Source organism: Varanus komodoensis, unplaced genomic scaffold, assembly GCF_004798865.1.
Source record: "Varanus komodoensis strain SLA01 unplaced genomic scaffold, ASM479886v1 scaffold23, whole genome shotgun sequence".
Classification (NCBI taxonomy): Eukaryota; Metazoa; Chordata; class Lepidosauria; order Squamata; family Varanidae; genus Varanus; species Varanus komodoensis.
This window is the reverse complement of record NW_025335627.1, coordinates 11,421,011-11,438,464: the sequence shown is the minus strand read 5'-3', so window position 1 is coordinate 11,438,464 and position 17,454 is coordinate 11,421,011. Positions and strand designations below refer to the sequence as shown.

The 17,454-nt window shown below is 43.4% G+C and overlaps 1 protein-coding gene across 6 annotated transcripts in view; it reads right to left on the bottom strand.

Moving 5' to 3' along the window:
* PARD3B (par-3 family cell polarity regulator beta) overlaps positions 1-17,454 on the bottom strand; it is a 648,538-nt gene that overhangs the window by 98,452 nt on the left and 532,632 nt on the right. For all 6 annotated transcript variants that reach the window (XM_044431728.1, XM_044431729.1, XM_044431731.1 and 3 more), the window contains one exon: positions 2,354-2,489. In XM_044431728.1, the coding sequence (XP_044287663.1) occupies positions 2,354-2,489 (136 nt within the window). The remainder of the gene's footprint in view (positions 1-2,353; positions 2,490-17,454) is intronic.

Below are 17,454 nucleotides of genomic sequence, written 5' to 3'. Positions count from 1 at the left end.
TAGAGTGGATTACCCAGAAGGGACCTTTGTGAAGCTCTGGAGACTCTATGGGGCCATACTCAGAAGGTAATAAAGCCCTTCAAGGATTGATAAGACTGAAATCCTCAGCCAGCTCCCAAAGCTTCACTGCCCAGGTCTGGATTATTTTCCAGGATATCAATTGTTCTTTAAATATCTGCCTTAGGAGCACAGGTGTATTATTCAAACCTCTCCCCCACCAAGCTAAGCACTAAAACTGTGTGATTTTGCCAAATCAGGCTGCTTTATATGTTAAATGATTTACTAAGATGACATCCCCACAGCACTCTTTCTACTAGGACCAATGAAAACGTCATGAAAAAGAAGGCTGGATTTTGAGAACTGTCCCATAAGAGAATTCACAGTCCAGGCCTTGAGAGTGCAGAATTTTGGGGACTCTAATTGTGGATGTAGTTCTGCTATGGTGCAGCTTGTTTGCCCATTTGATTAACATAGCTTCAGTGGCTGATCCAGTGCTTCTAAATTTCAATAAAACCATCACCTGAGCATACTATTTCAGCAAAGAAAATTCAAAACTCTAGAATAAGATGAATATTGTACAAAAATATCAGAAAAAAACACCATTGCAAGAGAGATAATAGAAGATTCCAGATCTAAAAACAAAGAATTTTCAGGGAGCACTTGCTCCTTGTTAATGCCATACAAAATTACACACTGGTTCAGCTTCGGCTGAAACTGTCTGGATTTGCCTGAATATTAGTGAAAATTTCACTGTAGATGCAGGCTGGCTGATGACATCGCACTCCCTAAGATGAAAGGAGAAGGGCCTTTTCAGTAGTGGCCCCCTAGTTATATAACAAGCTTACCACTGAGGTCTTCCCTGGTTCCAACTTGAATATCCTTTGGATGCCAGGTTAAGATTGCCCTCTATCACAGGGCATTTAATTATTCTACTGGGAATTTATCATCTGCTTAAATAGGTTGTCTGATTAATCTGTATAAGCAATTGTAACTTTTTGTATGAAAAATGTTAATGATGCTTTTAACATTGTTTATATTTTATATAGATGCTGTAAACTGCTCAGAGAGCTCCAGCTATAGAGACAAAATGAAACAACATTAAGGTGCCCTCTTGCCTCATTCCAAACATATAAAAACACAGGCAGCTGAGTTGTATTTCAGTAGTGACAATGGATGAACATATTCGGCTTAGGGGGTCCAGGGAAGGCACACATATGCTCTGCTCTCCAAAAGTGGGTAACAGCTGGAGGGCACAGGAAGGTGTCTGCTTCCACAACTGTGCATGGAAGTGAAGAGAGAATGGGGATAAAACAGAAAAGAAAAGACTGTTCTCAAAAATTGCATGAAATTGATTTAGCGGAAGGTCTATGAACACAATAAATAATTTGCAGTGGTTCCTTTCTCCTCAATACCCCTTCAGAATGAGGATAACACAATATCGTCACTCTAAATTGCCTTTGTGAAGTCATATAGCTGAATCTCATTGACTCGTTGGGACTGGACATTATCTCCAGCATGAGAAAAATGTGCTTTATTTAAATAGAAGCACAGTGGCTGCTAAGAGGGACAACAAACAGCTTTGAAGAACCTTAAAGAAGATTAAAACCTGCAGAGCATTAAGTAGCTGGGGGTTTTTTAGGGAATATCTTGATCCCTAAACCCTACGGTTCTTGTCAGAGGATTGCTGTGAGAACAGCTGGCACACTCTTAACATTAAATCAACTTCAGTTTGGGCATGTGCTTCAGTGTAAGCTACAGAAGGCCCCAGGGTATTGCTCTGAGGGTATCTGTAGACCTTTAATCATCGGGAGCCATAAAAATTAGGAAAAAATTATAACAATTGCAAGTGTCTCTGCTCTTGTGACAGTTTTGTGATAGCCACTGAAATCTGGAACAAGGTGACTGATGCCAGGACAAGGTGCAGAACATTTTACCTACATTCTCAGGGAGGCACCATGGGCCAATTTTGCCTGGAAAGTCTCTGAGAGTTTAGCAGCTCCTAAGTCAATCAAAGGCTATTATTTATTTTTATAAATACATGTAGCAACATGTGGTAGTTTAGTGCATTTTTAAAACATCAAAGGTGGGGAAAAAACCCTGTTACTGCTGAGAGAAAAAGAATGCCCATAGCCGATATCTGGTGGTTGCCCATATTCTCCCTTTACCTGGACCCATCTGACATCACCTAATAACTGGAAGAGCGTTCTAGTATAACACTGAACCACAGGAACAACAGCTATTCCATCTCTACACATCCTTATCGGTTAACTATCTGAGAAACACAGCCAGTTCCTTGTGCTCCCTTTTGGTGATTGGTGCATGCATATTGTTTGGACCTTGGTTGAGTGCCTACCCAGTGCTGATCATAATCTGTACGTCTTCCTCTGCCTTCTTCTTCTTCATAGAAAGGTAAGCCTTCTCGCCTTGCCTGATGGTATTCTTTTCGTAGCTTCTGGATGCGATCTGCCGTTCCTATAGCTGGATGGTCACTGGATAAAGGAGGAAGAATAGCATAATGTTGAATGGTTCACACATGTCAGAGAATGCTTCCAACCAAGGGGTGGGGGGACTTTTTAGCTTCGGTTTTAGAGAAAGCTCTAGTTTTAGAAATCCCAGATTGTCTCCCTAGATCTTTCCAAGCCATGACTTCACACACAGATATACACTCTTACTCAGAAACATGAAAAATCACTGCATACACATGCAGTGCCTGCTTGTACAATTATACTTTCACCTAACCAATCTTGTCCACAATTAAATTCTGCAGGAAGTTTTTTTTAAAGGGCTGAGGCTTGGCTGGTAGTTTGAGAAGTGATGTTTGCAGCCTATGATCTGTGGCACCTCTAAATTACAATCATGTTATGTTTGCATTATATGCATGAAGCAAAAGGGAGGAAAAAATGAGTCCTCTTAGTTGGCTAAGATTTATATTCCCTGTCTCCTGTGGGTTTAAATATAAGGATATTAAATTAATTTGATTCACAGTGACATTTATGGATGCCATATACATTTCCTACATCTGCCCAAATGTAGGGATTATATGTCAAAGAAGAGGGAATAATGGTTGTGCAGGCTAAAAGAGGCCTTGTTGGGGGGATAACATAAGGAAATGATGGGAACAAAATGCCAGAAAACATACCATGCAAACACATTGCAACAAAGCACTCAAATGTACATAATACAGTTTAATAAAATGCTAGATTATCTGTTTCACAGCGCAACACACAACAGCAAAATTCCAGCCATTCCAACATTTTTGTACAATGTGATGTGTCTAGGTGGGGCTTTGTTGGAGCAGGAGCACAGAGAGAACCAAATGCGTGCCACTGTCACTTCTCTCTGCCTGGTTGCAACAAAGGACTGGGTGATGGCTAGCAAATCTTTTCAATCCAGAAAAGACTGTGGTGGGGATTCCTCTGACCAACTGAAAGGTATTGTGGATTATCTGCGATTTCATTGAAGGAGCAGGTCCATAGTTTGGAGGTCCTGAACCATCTTTGCCACTATAGGCTCCAGTGGCCTCAGTAGCAGGGAGTGCCTTCTACCAACTCTGGGTGGTGATCCAAGTACCCTCCCATCTAGACAGGGATGGTCTGGCTTCAGTAAATAGGCTATGATCTGGTAATCTCTAAACTAGATTACCCCAATGCCCTTTACATGGGGCTGTCCTTGAAGACTGCTCAGAAGCTGCAGCTTGTGCAAAATTAATAGCCAAATTAATAACTGAGGCCAGAAGGTCCAAAGTATAGTCCAGTTCTGGCCCACCTGCATTGGCTGCATAGCACTTCCAAGCTGAAGTTTCCTCTGTCTGGGAAATTTCTAGGACTCTAAACATTGCTGACCATGCTTTTGCAGCGCACAGCTCTTCATTTAATTTTGCTTGTTAAAAGCCCATATCTTAGGTTTCACACACCAGACTGACTGCTTCGTTCACCAAGTTATGTGAGAAGCTGTCCTTAGTGGAAAGGCTGTCTGAAAAATATAATGATCTCGCAGTAATGCTGGCAATTTTTGGCAGTGCCGCAAACCTCTCCTAAGATATCGTCTGCAGGGTAATTGCAAGCTTAACCTGGCCCACATTCTTGAATGCTAGGAGCTCTATAAAAATCAAGCGGCTGTATGCTTTAGAATGCACGTAGTGACCTTTCATCAAGAAATCACCCACAATTTAACTGCAGGTCAGAGCTGCAAAAGTCCCACACTAAAATAAGAGCAAGATAATTCTGACAGGATGTGTGCGTGTTCATGTGTGTGGGGGGGAGGGAGGGGTAATTTGGGTAAAAAAGGTGAACCTTGGCAGTATTCCCCCATTTTTCCCTTACACATAAAATATCAGACACAGTCTTTGAGGAGTTTTTCTCAGTAACTGTCTACATCAATACAGATAAAACTCCTGGCTTTTAAAAGAGTTAAGTCTAACTAAGGGGAGAAATATGAACTGAGCAGCAGAAGAGAAAAAAGTAGTTCAAGTTCCAAAGAATGTGAAATGATTGTGATGCCCAATCATTTAACAGCTCTGAATTTCAGCTTGGCTCCTGACAATTACATGAATATACGAACCACATTCAGACTCACCAGATGAATTCAATCAGGGCCAGGCAAATATCGCATACATAATCTATTAGTTTACCCCAAAGAAACCGAAGCATTGAATTCAAACTGAATGAAGTCATCAGTAATAATAATAAAAGAGAAACTGATAAGGCAATATTAAAAAAAGACCTCAATTTTCTTACATTTGCAGGGAGAAAAATCATACTTTTGACTGCAACCTTCTCTCCCATCTGACTATAAATACATATATTTTAAAATATGGTTTGATCAGATAGCAATTCTAAGCCAGGAAATGGAGGAAAAAAAATAAATTCAGGTGTGGATGAAGAACAAATGCTTGCCCTGGAAAGAAATCAGAATTTACAAAATAATTAAAAATGCCAATTTCAAAAATAAATTTATACAATAAGTATTTTCAGTGGACTGCACCAGCAAGACTTCTGATCAGGATTTAAGTCAACATATGCTTCATTAGCTCTTCTGTCTTAGAATGCTCCTCATTAAAGAGCAGTTTTGGAATGAAAGGAGGTGGGCTGTGATCACGACCTGCATCTCTGCGCTGTCCCTGGCCCTTCCTAGCTTCAAAGGGCTGGGAAAGTCTGTAGCCAGCTAAGCCCCCATTGCTCGACTGCCCCATCCCCCCAGACCAGCAGCATCTAAGATCCTCCCAAACATAGTAAATGGACATGTGCCACGGCTCCATGCTCACACTTCCCAAGAGTGGGTACAGCAGGCCTGGCAGAATGGGCTCAGCAAAGGAGCCCTCCCTGTACCACCAAGGCAGCAGCTATCGGCTGCCCCCATCACAGCACAGCAGAACTTCACGTGCTAGTTCTGTGTATGCAAGGGTGTCTTTATGTCCATTCTCAGCAATTTCAATCTGTCTTCAGGCTTGCGTTTGGCTGCTCTGAGGGATGACATCTGCCAGGAGAGAGATGGAACAGGGGGTGTGACCCCATCGATTATCTCTGACCGCTCCATCACTTCTGGTGCTACTGACTATGGGATTTTGCCCTTGGTGGGTTGGGTGCAGGAGGCACGCCTATACACATTCAGTATGAAAAGTGGTATAGGGAGAAACTTGGGCTCGACTGCATAGCATTAATGCACTGGAGTCTTATCTCCATGCTTCTTAACACTTATATGAAGCTGCTGCACGTGAGTGGCATCATCAGAGGATCTGAATCCTGATGCGGGTACGTGGTTCTTGCACCCTGGGATGGGGTGTTCAGACTCTGTTACCAGCTCCATCTGGTGTGCCAGCAATCCTTCCTGTAGAGGGGTAGTCTGGCCATGGGGATTCAAGCTCTGATGACCATCTGAGTGGACCACTGCAATGCATTATACCTGCGGCTGCCTTCGGAGAGGATTCAGACACTTCAGTTAGTGCAGAATAGGGGTCTGGGGAGTGGGTAACACCACACCATTTCTAAAAGAACTGCACTGGCGACTTGCTTGCCTCCAAGCCCAGTTCAAGCCATGGGTGCTTACTCAGAAATCTCTAAACATCTTGGGGCAAGCGTGAGGTGGGCACCTCAGTCACTTGATTTTGGGTGTCACGAAAAGGGAGCCAATGGCGAGTCATTTAATTAGTTGTGGTTCTATTTTTTTACTGGCAGAGCGTGTTTGCAGGATTTCCCACTGTGGACGCCAAAATAACTTGACTAGCTACAGTTGTTCCCTGATCTGAGACTGCCTTTTGCTGCTCTGCCTCAGGCTAGGAAACACCTTGAGGCAGCTGTGTTTGAAGCCAATCCAAAGCCTCTCCCTCCATTTGTCTGCTGGTGCATTATGAGCTTCAGGGGAGACGTTTTTCAAAAAACCCATGGTCTATTATGAGAAAACAAAAGTGAGACTTCCTTGCTGTGGCACCTCAATTATGGGGCAGCCTCCTCATGGAAAATGGACAAGTGCTGACATTACCAGCATGAGCTCAAAATCTACTTGTTTTCTTATATGTTTTAATTCAGTTTATGAAACTGGATGGAGTAACTGCCAGTGTTATATCTCGTTTTGTTACAGTTCCAAATGTTATTGCATTTTATAAACTGCCCTAGTACCATAAATTGAAGGAAGGTTAGAAACATTTTGATACACAAACCAACAAATAACATGTTTAGTGCACTGTCTCTGAACCTTAGTGCCCATGGATGTCATATAACCAGGCTGGGTGGTTGGGTAGGCTCTTTTATATTTGTATGTCAAGCCACTGTTTACAAAGTGTGCAAAACAATGCTTAATATTGCTGGGAATCTATCAGCAAAGGAGAAAAATATATGTTTAACTCTGTTGTGTATGTTATTAAATGTCATTTCCTTTTGAAGCATTTTGAGCACCTGTAGCATAGGAATGGCACTTCCTTCATAACATGGGTGCTTCTCCCACCCCATGTTATCTGTTCAGTATCAGTGACACACAATATACCTCTCTATGCCGCAGGTACTGCTCAAAGCACTTTGGCTGCTTCACCTCTGAGAATCTGATTTGGATGTCAGTCAACAGAGCAACAATTTTTTGTCATGACTGATGTCTTACTGGGCTCCCTTTAACAAAACACAGTGCTACATCAGCATGGGGTTACCCACATCTTATAAAGATAAGCATGTATACACATGCTGCTTTTTCAAAAAGTAAACACTTGTTGTTTCCTCATTAATTTTTCCTCAATAAAGTTATATTCTCAGGCTCAGGGTACAGGTAATGGCAGCAGAATGCTTCATTTAAAGCAGGGTTTTTCCCAATCATGTACAAAGAAGGTCTGGAGGGGCTGTTTCATAGTAAACTCGGAGAGTAGATGAGCAGTACTAACCCCTAAGCCTCTCCTTGAGGCTTTCCTCTCCTCTACTTGCATATTTATTAAATGCTTTACCTGCTTTTCATCACAGAGCATCCCCAAAGTGGGGTTTGGGAAGAACTCTCTTAGTGTTGCCTTTCCTCTTCCCCAGGGTTCAGTAGCAGAAGTGAAATCAGCTGGGGGAAAAGCATCTGACAGGGAAAGCTACAGGGAAACAAGTGATAGCAGGGAGAGTTTAATTCCGCTCATTGGGACAGCTCTCTCTTACTTGAAGCCTGCAGCAGGCAGAACCAGAGGCTACATTTGGACGGAATATAACAAGATTACAATCCAAAGAAGCAGCGGTGCAACGACCTTAAAATACATTCACACATTTTTGTTTTAACTGAAGAACTGGAAAGGCTGAGCAATTCACCTGGCACTGAAAAGACTACAATGCATCAGGTAAGCCTCTCTCAGCCAAGAAGACATTCTACAGTCCAGTAGCAGAGAGATGCTAGAGAAACCCTCCTTTAAAAAAAAAATAGCTGAGGGAGCATTAAACAGGACAGGCCATTAAAATTTCTGTGCTGAGCCCCAACATTTCCTAGGCATGAGCCTGCGTTGCCGTGGACACTTTGCCTTGGGCAGAAAGGCTTCAACCATGCTCTTTCGTTGGGAGAAAAGAGGGAGAAAAGGCTGGGATGAGGGACTATGCAGAAAGCTCAGGCTTCTTTCCTAGGTTCTTCTACAATAGTTAAGGCAGTCTGTCAGCATGCCAAGTCCATGCCACTGGGGGCACATGGATGGTTCTTGGTAGACGTTTTCCAGCTGGAATCACTTTTCCCACCTTGGAGAGCTGCCAAGTCTGAATAGCTTTCAGGAATGCTGAAAAAACCATTCCTATCCGGGGTGGGTTTCAATGGCATAAGGGCTAAACTGATATAAGGGGCCAAGGGGGCTAGGCTTGGGGTGCTTAATTCATCTTGTCTGACTTTGTACAGGTTTAAAGTCATGGCTGTTTTTATCTTCACCCCCCCCCCCCAGCATTATATACATATATATTTGAGAGAGAGAGAGAGCACGCTCACCATAGATTTTTAAAAAAAATCTACATAAGGAGAATTAAACTTTTTTTTTAAAGCAATTCTAGTGGAAAGGGGAGAAGTCTTCCATCCTAAAGCTCACAGAACCATTGTAGTCTGATTAAAAGGATCCTCCAGTTAAAATGCGGTGAAAGTCAAAACAGAACTGGATCTACTCATAGGAGTGTGCTTGTCTTGTACGTGCATAAAACATGTGGGGACACATTACTGAGCAGCATTGTTCATTTATAGTATCACTCACTAAAGAAGTCAAGACTCATGTGTTTCAAAGGGTGAGTTAGAAAGGCCGCATGTATGATGCCAGCATTTATTTCAGCACACTGAAATCTTGCATGTTTTCCTGAAGTAATACAGCAGCCTCAGTAATGGGGGGAAAAGAAAAGAATAATTGAAAATATGTGATAAAATGAAACCCATCCTCAGAACATAATGTTACAATATTCCAAGCTTTCATCTTTGTCAGCCATGGAGAGAAAGGGATTTGCAAGGAAATGAGCTTTTGGTGTTTACATCTCTACTTGAGCAAATGAATGAGATTCCAATAGACGGCTCTTTGACAATTCTGCAAGATAACAGAAGTTAAGATTCAAACATTGAGTGCTCAAAATGTAAAAGCACAGCTTGCACATTTCACAGCCGAAAGCAAACCACAAGTTTCCTATCTTTTTTCTGAACCAAGAAAAAGAACACTGCTTTACTAGAAAAATAAAAGAGTGAAGGTAGCAATGGCAATTTCCCACCATGACTCATTACTGCAACGGCAAAGCAAATGCTTATAAAGTTAGGCACTGAGATGACGCAGTCCAGCGAGGTGCCACATGTCTTGGCCTTATCCAGCAAGCAGCATGATCTGAGACGACTGTTGCAGGCCAGGCACGGCAGCAGGACTAAGCTGGCAAGATGATGTGTGGAAAACGCATTCATCCGCCATGTGTGCAACTAATTTGACCACATGTGGCACGCACACATGAAGCCACTTTAAGTGAACCAGACTTTTGTTTCATCCGGCTCCACACATTCACGCTGCAGAGGAAGTCTTTCTTCAAGGACTCAGGAAGAGGTCTTTGCAGCTCAGAGATCAAACCCTGGGCCCTCTCTGCTTAAGATAACACCTGTGCCATATCCTCCTCTGGCCTGCACGTGGGTGGGGCGGCTGAAAGAACTGGCTTCCAGCCCTGGTGACAGAAATGTCTCCTCAAAAATGCACTGGCCAAGGGTGTTGTGAACAAGTCTTCTGTTGCATCTCTTATATAGTAGCCTGAAACCTATATCCCAACCATGATACTGCCAAAAATCAGCTGTTGAGCTATTTAAGGGCTGGGGAAAATGCACCCTTAGCCTTGCACCCTCATGTTTTAAGAAGTTTTCATTAAAAATAAATGTTTAAAGGGGATGGGGCATGTGGGATTTCATGGTGCTACTGGAAATCCCATAGCTCTTACAGGTACTGTAATGGGGACCCTCTCGTTTACTGTTTCTCTATTTACACTATAGGTATTCTTTTGTATTTGCATCTATCTGTACATATTCATCAGCACATGCAAATATTATGCAAATTGGTGTTTTGCTCTGTCCATTTGAAATCCAAAAAGTCCTCCCTGAGGCTTTCCAGACTGGACTTTGGATCTCTCTGGATAAGGACTATAAGAGGCCTTCTTCCTTACATTAAGCATTGCTTAAACAAGATCCTCCTGAGCTCTGCTGCATTCCTGTATCATTTGGCCCTGACTAACTTTGCTTTGCCCTTGGGCCCTATTCACTTTCTTTCCAGTTCCCAGACTACTTCAGACTGCCCAAGGCCAACCTTGGCAATGGGACCCCATTGCTAGCAGCCCCTTTATCACTGCAGCTACTGCTGATATTTATCAATGTTTCCTTACTTCTGGCACTTCGACACCGCCTCTCTGAAGCCAACCATGGCAGTAGCTGTGCTTGTCTCTTGTGGCAGAAGCATGGAAGAGCCAGTACCTTAAAGACTAACGCATAAGGCTGCGATCACCTTTTTGTGGATGAGAGCTTGCACCATCAGAGACATTGTGACAGATTCTATGAGGCAACATAGATGAGACTATTATTAAAGCTCAGTTCAGCTCAGCAGCCTCATTGTATCCTGTGAATCCAGAATGGGATGGCAGCCATTGCAGCTGATTGCAACAGATTTATGACTAGTTTTAGGGTACATGTGCTGCACTGATTCATAAAACAGCGTACAACATTACTTAAAAAATAAGTCTGCTTCCTTGAGATGCACACTTTGTTTGGAGCCCACTGCATCACCCATTACCCCTTACAGAATCCCCATTGCGGCTGCTGGCTCTCTGGTTCCTCTGTGGCAGGGGGAAAGTGGAGTGGAATGGAGTGGGGTGGGCCCCCCCTGCTGGATTGAAGTGGGAAACTAGTGGAGCAGGTGATTCTACCACCTGAAGTGAGGGATTTTTCCAGCCACATGCGGGGGAGGGCCCTGAAAAGGGTGCTCATGGTTTGAAAAAGCATGTGGAAAGGCAAACTGAGACAAAACAGTTTGGGGATTTAGAGGACTGCTGAAAGGGAAACTGAGCAGAAGGAGGCATTTACCCAGTCACTTTGTCATTCAGCTGCTCTTCTATCAAATGCTCAAAGTGCTTTATAAGCTCAGGGGAAACTGGTCTGTATGTGTGCATGTAAGTATGTGCAGAGTACTGAAAGGCATCTCCAAAAAGTGGTAAGATAAACTCTGTATTGCGATCATTGTCAGCAGGATTTAAAAATGTATCTCGACAGTCAGGAAAACTATACATTGAAAAAAAAAAAACTGAGAATTTTAAGAACACAACTAAGGGTGAAAATCCATTCAAGCAGAGGCACCAAGTCTGAAAACAAGAACAACAGAAACATGGGTCTCTGTTTGCTCATATGTACTAATAATCATGCAAATGAAAAAGGAACTGTGTGGAGTTTGATTTGTAAAGAAAAGTTGGATCTTACTTGCACTATAAAAGCACCAACATCATTACCTAGTTTTAAATGCCTATTTTTAAAAAAGGATTTCTTGAGTCAAATGCTGTGACCTCTTAACCTCAAAAACTTGCACAAAATCCTTACAACCACTTCAGTCCAAAAGGTTAAAGATTCTTAAAGCAACACATGACTGTCATTTGTCTGGATGAAAACTGATCCTCTGTGACCTCGTAACATCACTGGTGACTCTTTGACTTTACAGGCGGCTTAGTGGAAATGCAGCAGCTAATATTATTCTGGCTCCCAGGGATTAATTAAAAAACAATTAGGCTCTTCTTTTACCTGTAGCAAAGCGCTGAACACAATTAAATGTTTGCTGCCTGGATTGGTTGGCAGCCGTGCCTTTGCAAACATTTCATCTTTTTTTTTAAAGTGTGACTTAACATGCTTGAATAATTTCCTCAAGGGTTCATAACATATCTTCTCAAGCAAACACACAATGGACTTCTTCACTGAAGCTTTTTTCCCACCCTGCCTCCAACCAATAGCCCTCGGTTTTGTAACCTGCAGCTGGCTAAAGACTTCTCTTTTAACTGACATCATTATGAGGAAGTTAAGCAAAACATATTTTGGGTTGGACTGAGGTTAAGTAAATTCTGCTTCTTAAAGAGTTGGGCCCAGGCCATCTTTTTGGGTGGCTGGATAGGGAGGGTGCTCCTTAAGATGTTCCTGCACGCAATGTTCAAAGTCCCTTGCAAAATATTCGAATATACTTTCCTAATGATAATGTATGAGCATGAGCTTTGGTACTGTAAAAGGGACCACACTTTTTTCCCCTTTTTACTAAAAGGGGCCTGCAAAGAAACATTGCAAAAAGATTTCCCTCTTGACCAAAATGTTCCTCTTCAGGGTTGCTGTCATCTTTTCTGCGCAAGTAGGCCATTCCACTCTCCTTCCAAGCTCTGTTTGTCTTGTGCATCTGTCACTCTGCATTCCATGGCTGCGGAGCTCGCTCAGCCATTTCTGGACTGCCTGCTTTTTTGTGGGGGTCAGTGGGGAGGAGGTATTTTAAAAAATTGTACTGCTGCAAACCTCAAAATACCCTCTTATTTCTTATTAGCCTCATTTTGGCCACAGTTGAATTGGCCTTTCTCATTTGAGTTTGCTATTATTAACCACGCTGCTAACACTTTTTTGGATGAGATCTGGAGTCATGATTGGTGAATTCCATGTACTGCTTTGCAGACATATTTTATTGATGTCATTTCTATATATAATTTAATAACATGTTTTAAAATGATTTGTGCGGAAGGGAGAGCTTCAAGACGTGAAATTTTTAGTGCTAGGGATGGAGGAGAGTTCCACCTTGCATTACCCCTCCATCTGCTGGCCACACCAGCTGCCCCACTCTCTGTGCTGCTATGGAAAAGACAAGCAGCCGTGTTCCACTGTAAATAAGGCAAGCCTGCCTGAAAACTGTCCTGTTCTAAGGCCCTGTGATACTACGCCAGAAAAATTCTTCAGTTCTCCTTGCACCACCGAAGGCAGTATCTGGTATAACAAACATTCCATTTTAGCCTCACCAGAACAGGAGGCAGAGGAGAGGGGAAAATATGATTCCTGGGCAAATTGGCTGTCTGTGATCATACGAACAAGAAAAAGAGAGTCATCTGGGGAAAGGCCATTTCTTGTGCTGAAAGGTCCTTAGCCAAAATGTGCCTGTAAGGGGAAAAACAGTTTCAAGATTTTCATTGAAAATGATGCTAAAAGGGTGAAGCCTGAGCTAGTTAAGGGCAGTCTGAGCTTCTGGCACATACCTCTCTTGTTGTTCTGCAATGTGAATGAGTCTATAAAGGACTAAAAGGAGCAAGGAGATTATGGGACTCACCTGCGGACAACAATCAACTTTTCACAGCTTATATACAATGGCAAACAGCAAAAAGGAGACTTCTAATTTTTTTCCCCCAGGCAAGACTTCATTCTCTGTTTTATACCAGAAAAAGAAAAAGATGATGCCCATTGCTTCCTCTTTCCATCACAGGATCTTAATGAGATATAACAGAGGATGGCAATGACTGTAAAGCCACTTTCTTAGGATACCCTCAGCAGCATATTTAAAATTGCCTTCTTTTGGCACTTTCTCACCTTACATCCCTGCATAGATTGAGAGCAAGCAGCTGGCATATTTGCAACGTACAGGACACACCAACAGCGTACAGATTTTCAACTGACCCACTCAATTTACAACAGCTGTTAACAATTCAACTAAGCCAACACTGAACATTGGCTGGTTGCAAAGTATTGCTGCTGTCTTCCTTACACTTTATTTCTAAAAACAGTTATTTAAAAGTCAATATTAGTTACTCCAGAATAATTGAAAGCAGTGTTTCAGCCTTAATGCCTATCCCACCTGTACATAGCAAATGTTGCACAATAACTTTGAAAACTGTTTATTTTCTATTTCACACTTTAAGAAACAGGGCCCAAAACCTACAAGAGAAACCCAAGCAGTTATTCTACAGAAGCAGGCCAGCAATGCACAGAAGAAATGGGGTGGCAGTGTGTGGTTCAGTCATGCTGTCCTAAAAGTATTATAAAACCACTAGTATTGAATCAAATTTTCACCCATAAATATTTTGGAAGCAAGACATTGGCATCTGATTGGTGCAAAAGACCTCTCAAAAATCCTACCTTAAAAGATTTGCACATTCCCTTCACATCAACCCCCAACCCTGAAGTGCTGGTCCTTTGGTGGTACCAGTTTGGTGTAGTGGTTAGTCTTGAACTAGGATGTAGGGAAATCTTGGTTCTAATCCCCACTTCGCCATGAAGCTCACTGGGCAACTCTGAGCCAGTGACAGATTCTTTGTCATGAGCTGGTCCCTCCCTCCTGTTCCAAAACTCAAAACTATCCGTTGAAATTATTATTTTTTTACATTTGCTACAGTTTTTTTTAATCGAGACATCACAAATAACAGGGCAGTGTGAACTCTAAATAGCCTTCTACCAAAGCTGAAAAGAGAAGCCTCTGTTCATATAAAGAATAGAATCCAAACTGGAAACTTCTATTCAGTCCCTCCTTTCAGTAAAGCTTCTGACTCCACCTCAGGGTGGCTCTGGCTGCAATACAGCAGGATGGCATGAACAGCTCACTTCCCTTGACAACTCCTCCCTCTTCTTCCCCTTCCAAAAGGCTGATTCTCATGCTTGGCCTGAGGAACTTCACTAGGCACTGTTGGAAGAGCTTTAAAGCATGGATCCTCAAACTATGGCCCGCGGGCCGGATCTGGCCTGCCTCAGAGCTTTTGGACTCACTTGGAGAAAAAGATCTCCAAGCGAGTCCAAAAGCTCTGAGCCAGCGCAGGCATTCTTTGAGTAGGAATACGAGTGGGAAACAGAAGAGAGTGGAAAAGAGAGAGAGAGATGAAGACAAAAACGAAGAAACTAAAAAAGGATTGATGGTAAAGAAAAATACAACTTTTTAAATCTCTTTTTAATTATGTGAGCCATGTCCCCGGGCTGCGGGCCAAACTGCAGCCGCCTCACTGAGCCCGGGGGCAGACAGGCTGAGGCGGAGTGGGGCTGGGGCTCCCGTGCCTCCGCTGCAGCCTTCTCCAAGTAAGCTGTGGCCGCCTTGCCGAGCCGCCTCACCTCTCCAGCTTCCAGCTCCCGCTCCCTTGGAACTGGGGAGGTGGCGAGGACTATAATTTCCATCATGCCCAACCAGCATGGCCAACAGAAATTGTAGTCCAACTTACCTGGACAGTACCAGTTCTGGCAAGGTTGCACTTAAAATATGGCAGTCATTAGCTCTGCATCCAAATACAGCCGTTGTGCATTGTGGGAATTGTTCTGGGCTGACTTGATTCAAATACTAAGAGTGGCATTAACAGTATTTATCCTTAGTATTTTTGCTTCATTCTTTGTAAATGGCAGTTGTAGTCATCAGCTGCATTATGCAAAATACTATATGAATACTTGAAAATGGACATGCTCCTCCCCACCTCATCTTGGGCTTCTGCTGCAGCCCGAGGGAGTGGATCAAACATTTCTTAATTTTTTATTATTTTTAAAAATTTTAATTAATTTTTAATGTGCAGTGTGCAAAGGAACCCGTTCATTATTTTTCAAACTATAGTCTGGTCCCCCAAGAGTCTGAGAGACAGTGAACTGGCCCCTGTTTAAAAAGTTTGAGGACCCCTGCTTCAAAGGCTTTGCCCGCCTCCCCCCTCCATTCCCCCCAGCTCAATCACTTCTTCTCTGCCTCTGTGAGGATTAAATTGAGGACCGTGTAAGCCCCCTTGGGTTCCCTGAAAAGGGAAGAAAAGTGGGACATAAAGGAGATTCTTCCTCCTCCTCCTCCTCTTCTAGGTGCCCTTTCTTGGCCAAGGTGTGTAACCTCAGCCAGTTAGGGATCACATGGTAAATGTGACAGCACCATAGTGCCATGCAGCCCATCAGTGGGAGCTCATGAAACTCCTGCAATGCCCTAATTCTGAACGGAGGAAAGGAGATACAGTATGTCCCCACTGCTGAGGCAACTAGACCAGTGCACCGTCTTCTCATGCTGGCGATCTCATTGTCTACCAGCCGTGTGCAGCAGGCCAATAAAACTGACATATTGCTAAGCCTATACGTTTCAGATTCTCATTGCTATGCACACATAGTCACAATTAGTCAACTGTGTGCATTTTTCCACATGAGGAAATTATCATGCAATCATCATTCCTTCCTCACAGTTGTTTACAGGTTGCTTAGATGACATTCTGTCCCCGCAGTTTTGCCTCTGTGTCTAAGTAACACTCTCAGTGAGTTGTTTTTAAGCAGAAAAGGATATATGGCATTTAATTGTAAAAGTGAAGGAAACTGCAATTTCCTCTTGCTATTCACTATACCACCAAGAGCATGGATCCTCAAACTACGGCCCATGGCCTGGATCCGGCCCACCATGCCCATTTATCCAGCCCACCTCAGAGGTTTTGGACTCACTTGGAGAAAACGATCTCCCAGCGAGTCCAAAACCTCTAAGCTGGTGCAGGTGTTCTCAGAAACTGAGCAGAGGGAACTGGCACATGCCCAAATTGCAGCACCTCAACTGCGCGTGTGTCGGCTCCCCCCACCCCCCATTGCACACATATACAGAGCGGGAATATGGAGTGCGAAATGGAAGAGAGGCGGGCGGAAGAGAAAGAGAGACGAAGATGGCAGAGGTGAAGACAAAGAAACTAACAAAGGATTGAAAGTAAGTAAAATATCTATTTTTAATTATGTGAGCCTGGGGGGCAGCCAGCCGCCACCTTGCCCAGCCCTGGGGCAGCCAGCGGCGTGGCCTTCTCCTCACAAGGAAGCTGCTGCCTGAGCAGGCCCGCACCCACAGGCACCCCTGCCTCACCAGCCTGTGCCCGCCGCTTTTCAACTGGCCCCCTGTTGAGAAAGTTTGAGGACCCCAACCTAGAGGTTATGTAGTGGAAAAGCCCAAGAGGAAATGCTGATCATATAGTGCTAGGATCTCTGTTCCGAGATGACACAGTGAGACAATAGCCACTTAACAGACTTGTGCAGAAATGTTTTGTGCTAGCAGATGAGGTTGACGGGAGTCAGCTGAGATGTGGGCCCTTCTCCTTCTTGCCCACCCACTCTTTTATGGCTCTTTCCCACCCATTTGCAAACATGGAGCAAGAAAAATCCCTGGGAAAGTAGGGTGCCTTTCACCAGGAAGGGAGAAGGAAGGTTCATTGTCCCCACCTTCGTTCTGGCTCAGAGCAAGGAATAATGGTTGCTGTCTTTGCACATGCTGCTTTGCCACACGGATCCAAGTGAGCAGTGAATTCTCTATGCCTGAATAGCCATGTGAGTTTTGCTGTGCTGCTATTTGAATGAAAGGACTGCACAACCTGTTTGTTATCCTGTGGCCAGATAAGGCAGCCTAGGAGAGTACAGTGTCCCAACCTTGGCCATGAAACTGAGCAGACCTGAAGCTGCCTGCCAAGATTTCTTTATGAGGAAGAAGCTTTCTAGTCTTGAAACAACATTTTTCGCAAAAGAGTTCCCCAGCCGGCTTTCTAAGCATCAGCTTGGGAGGTC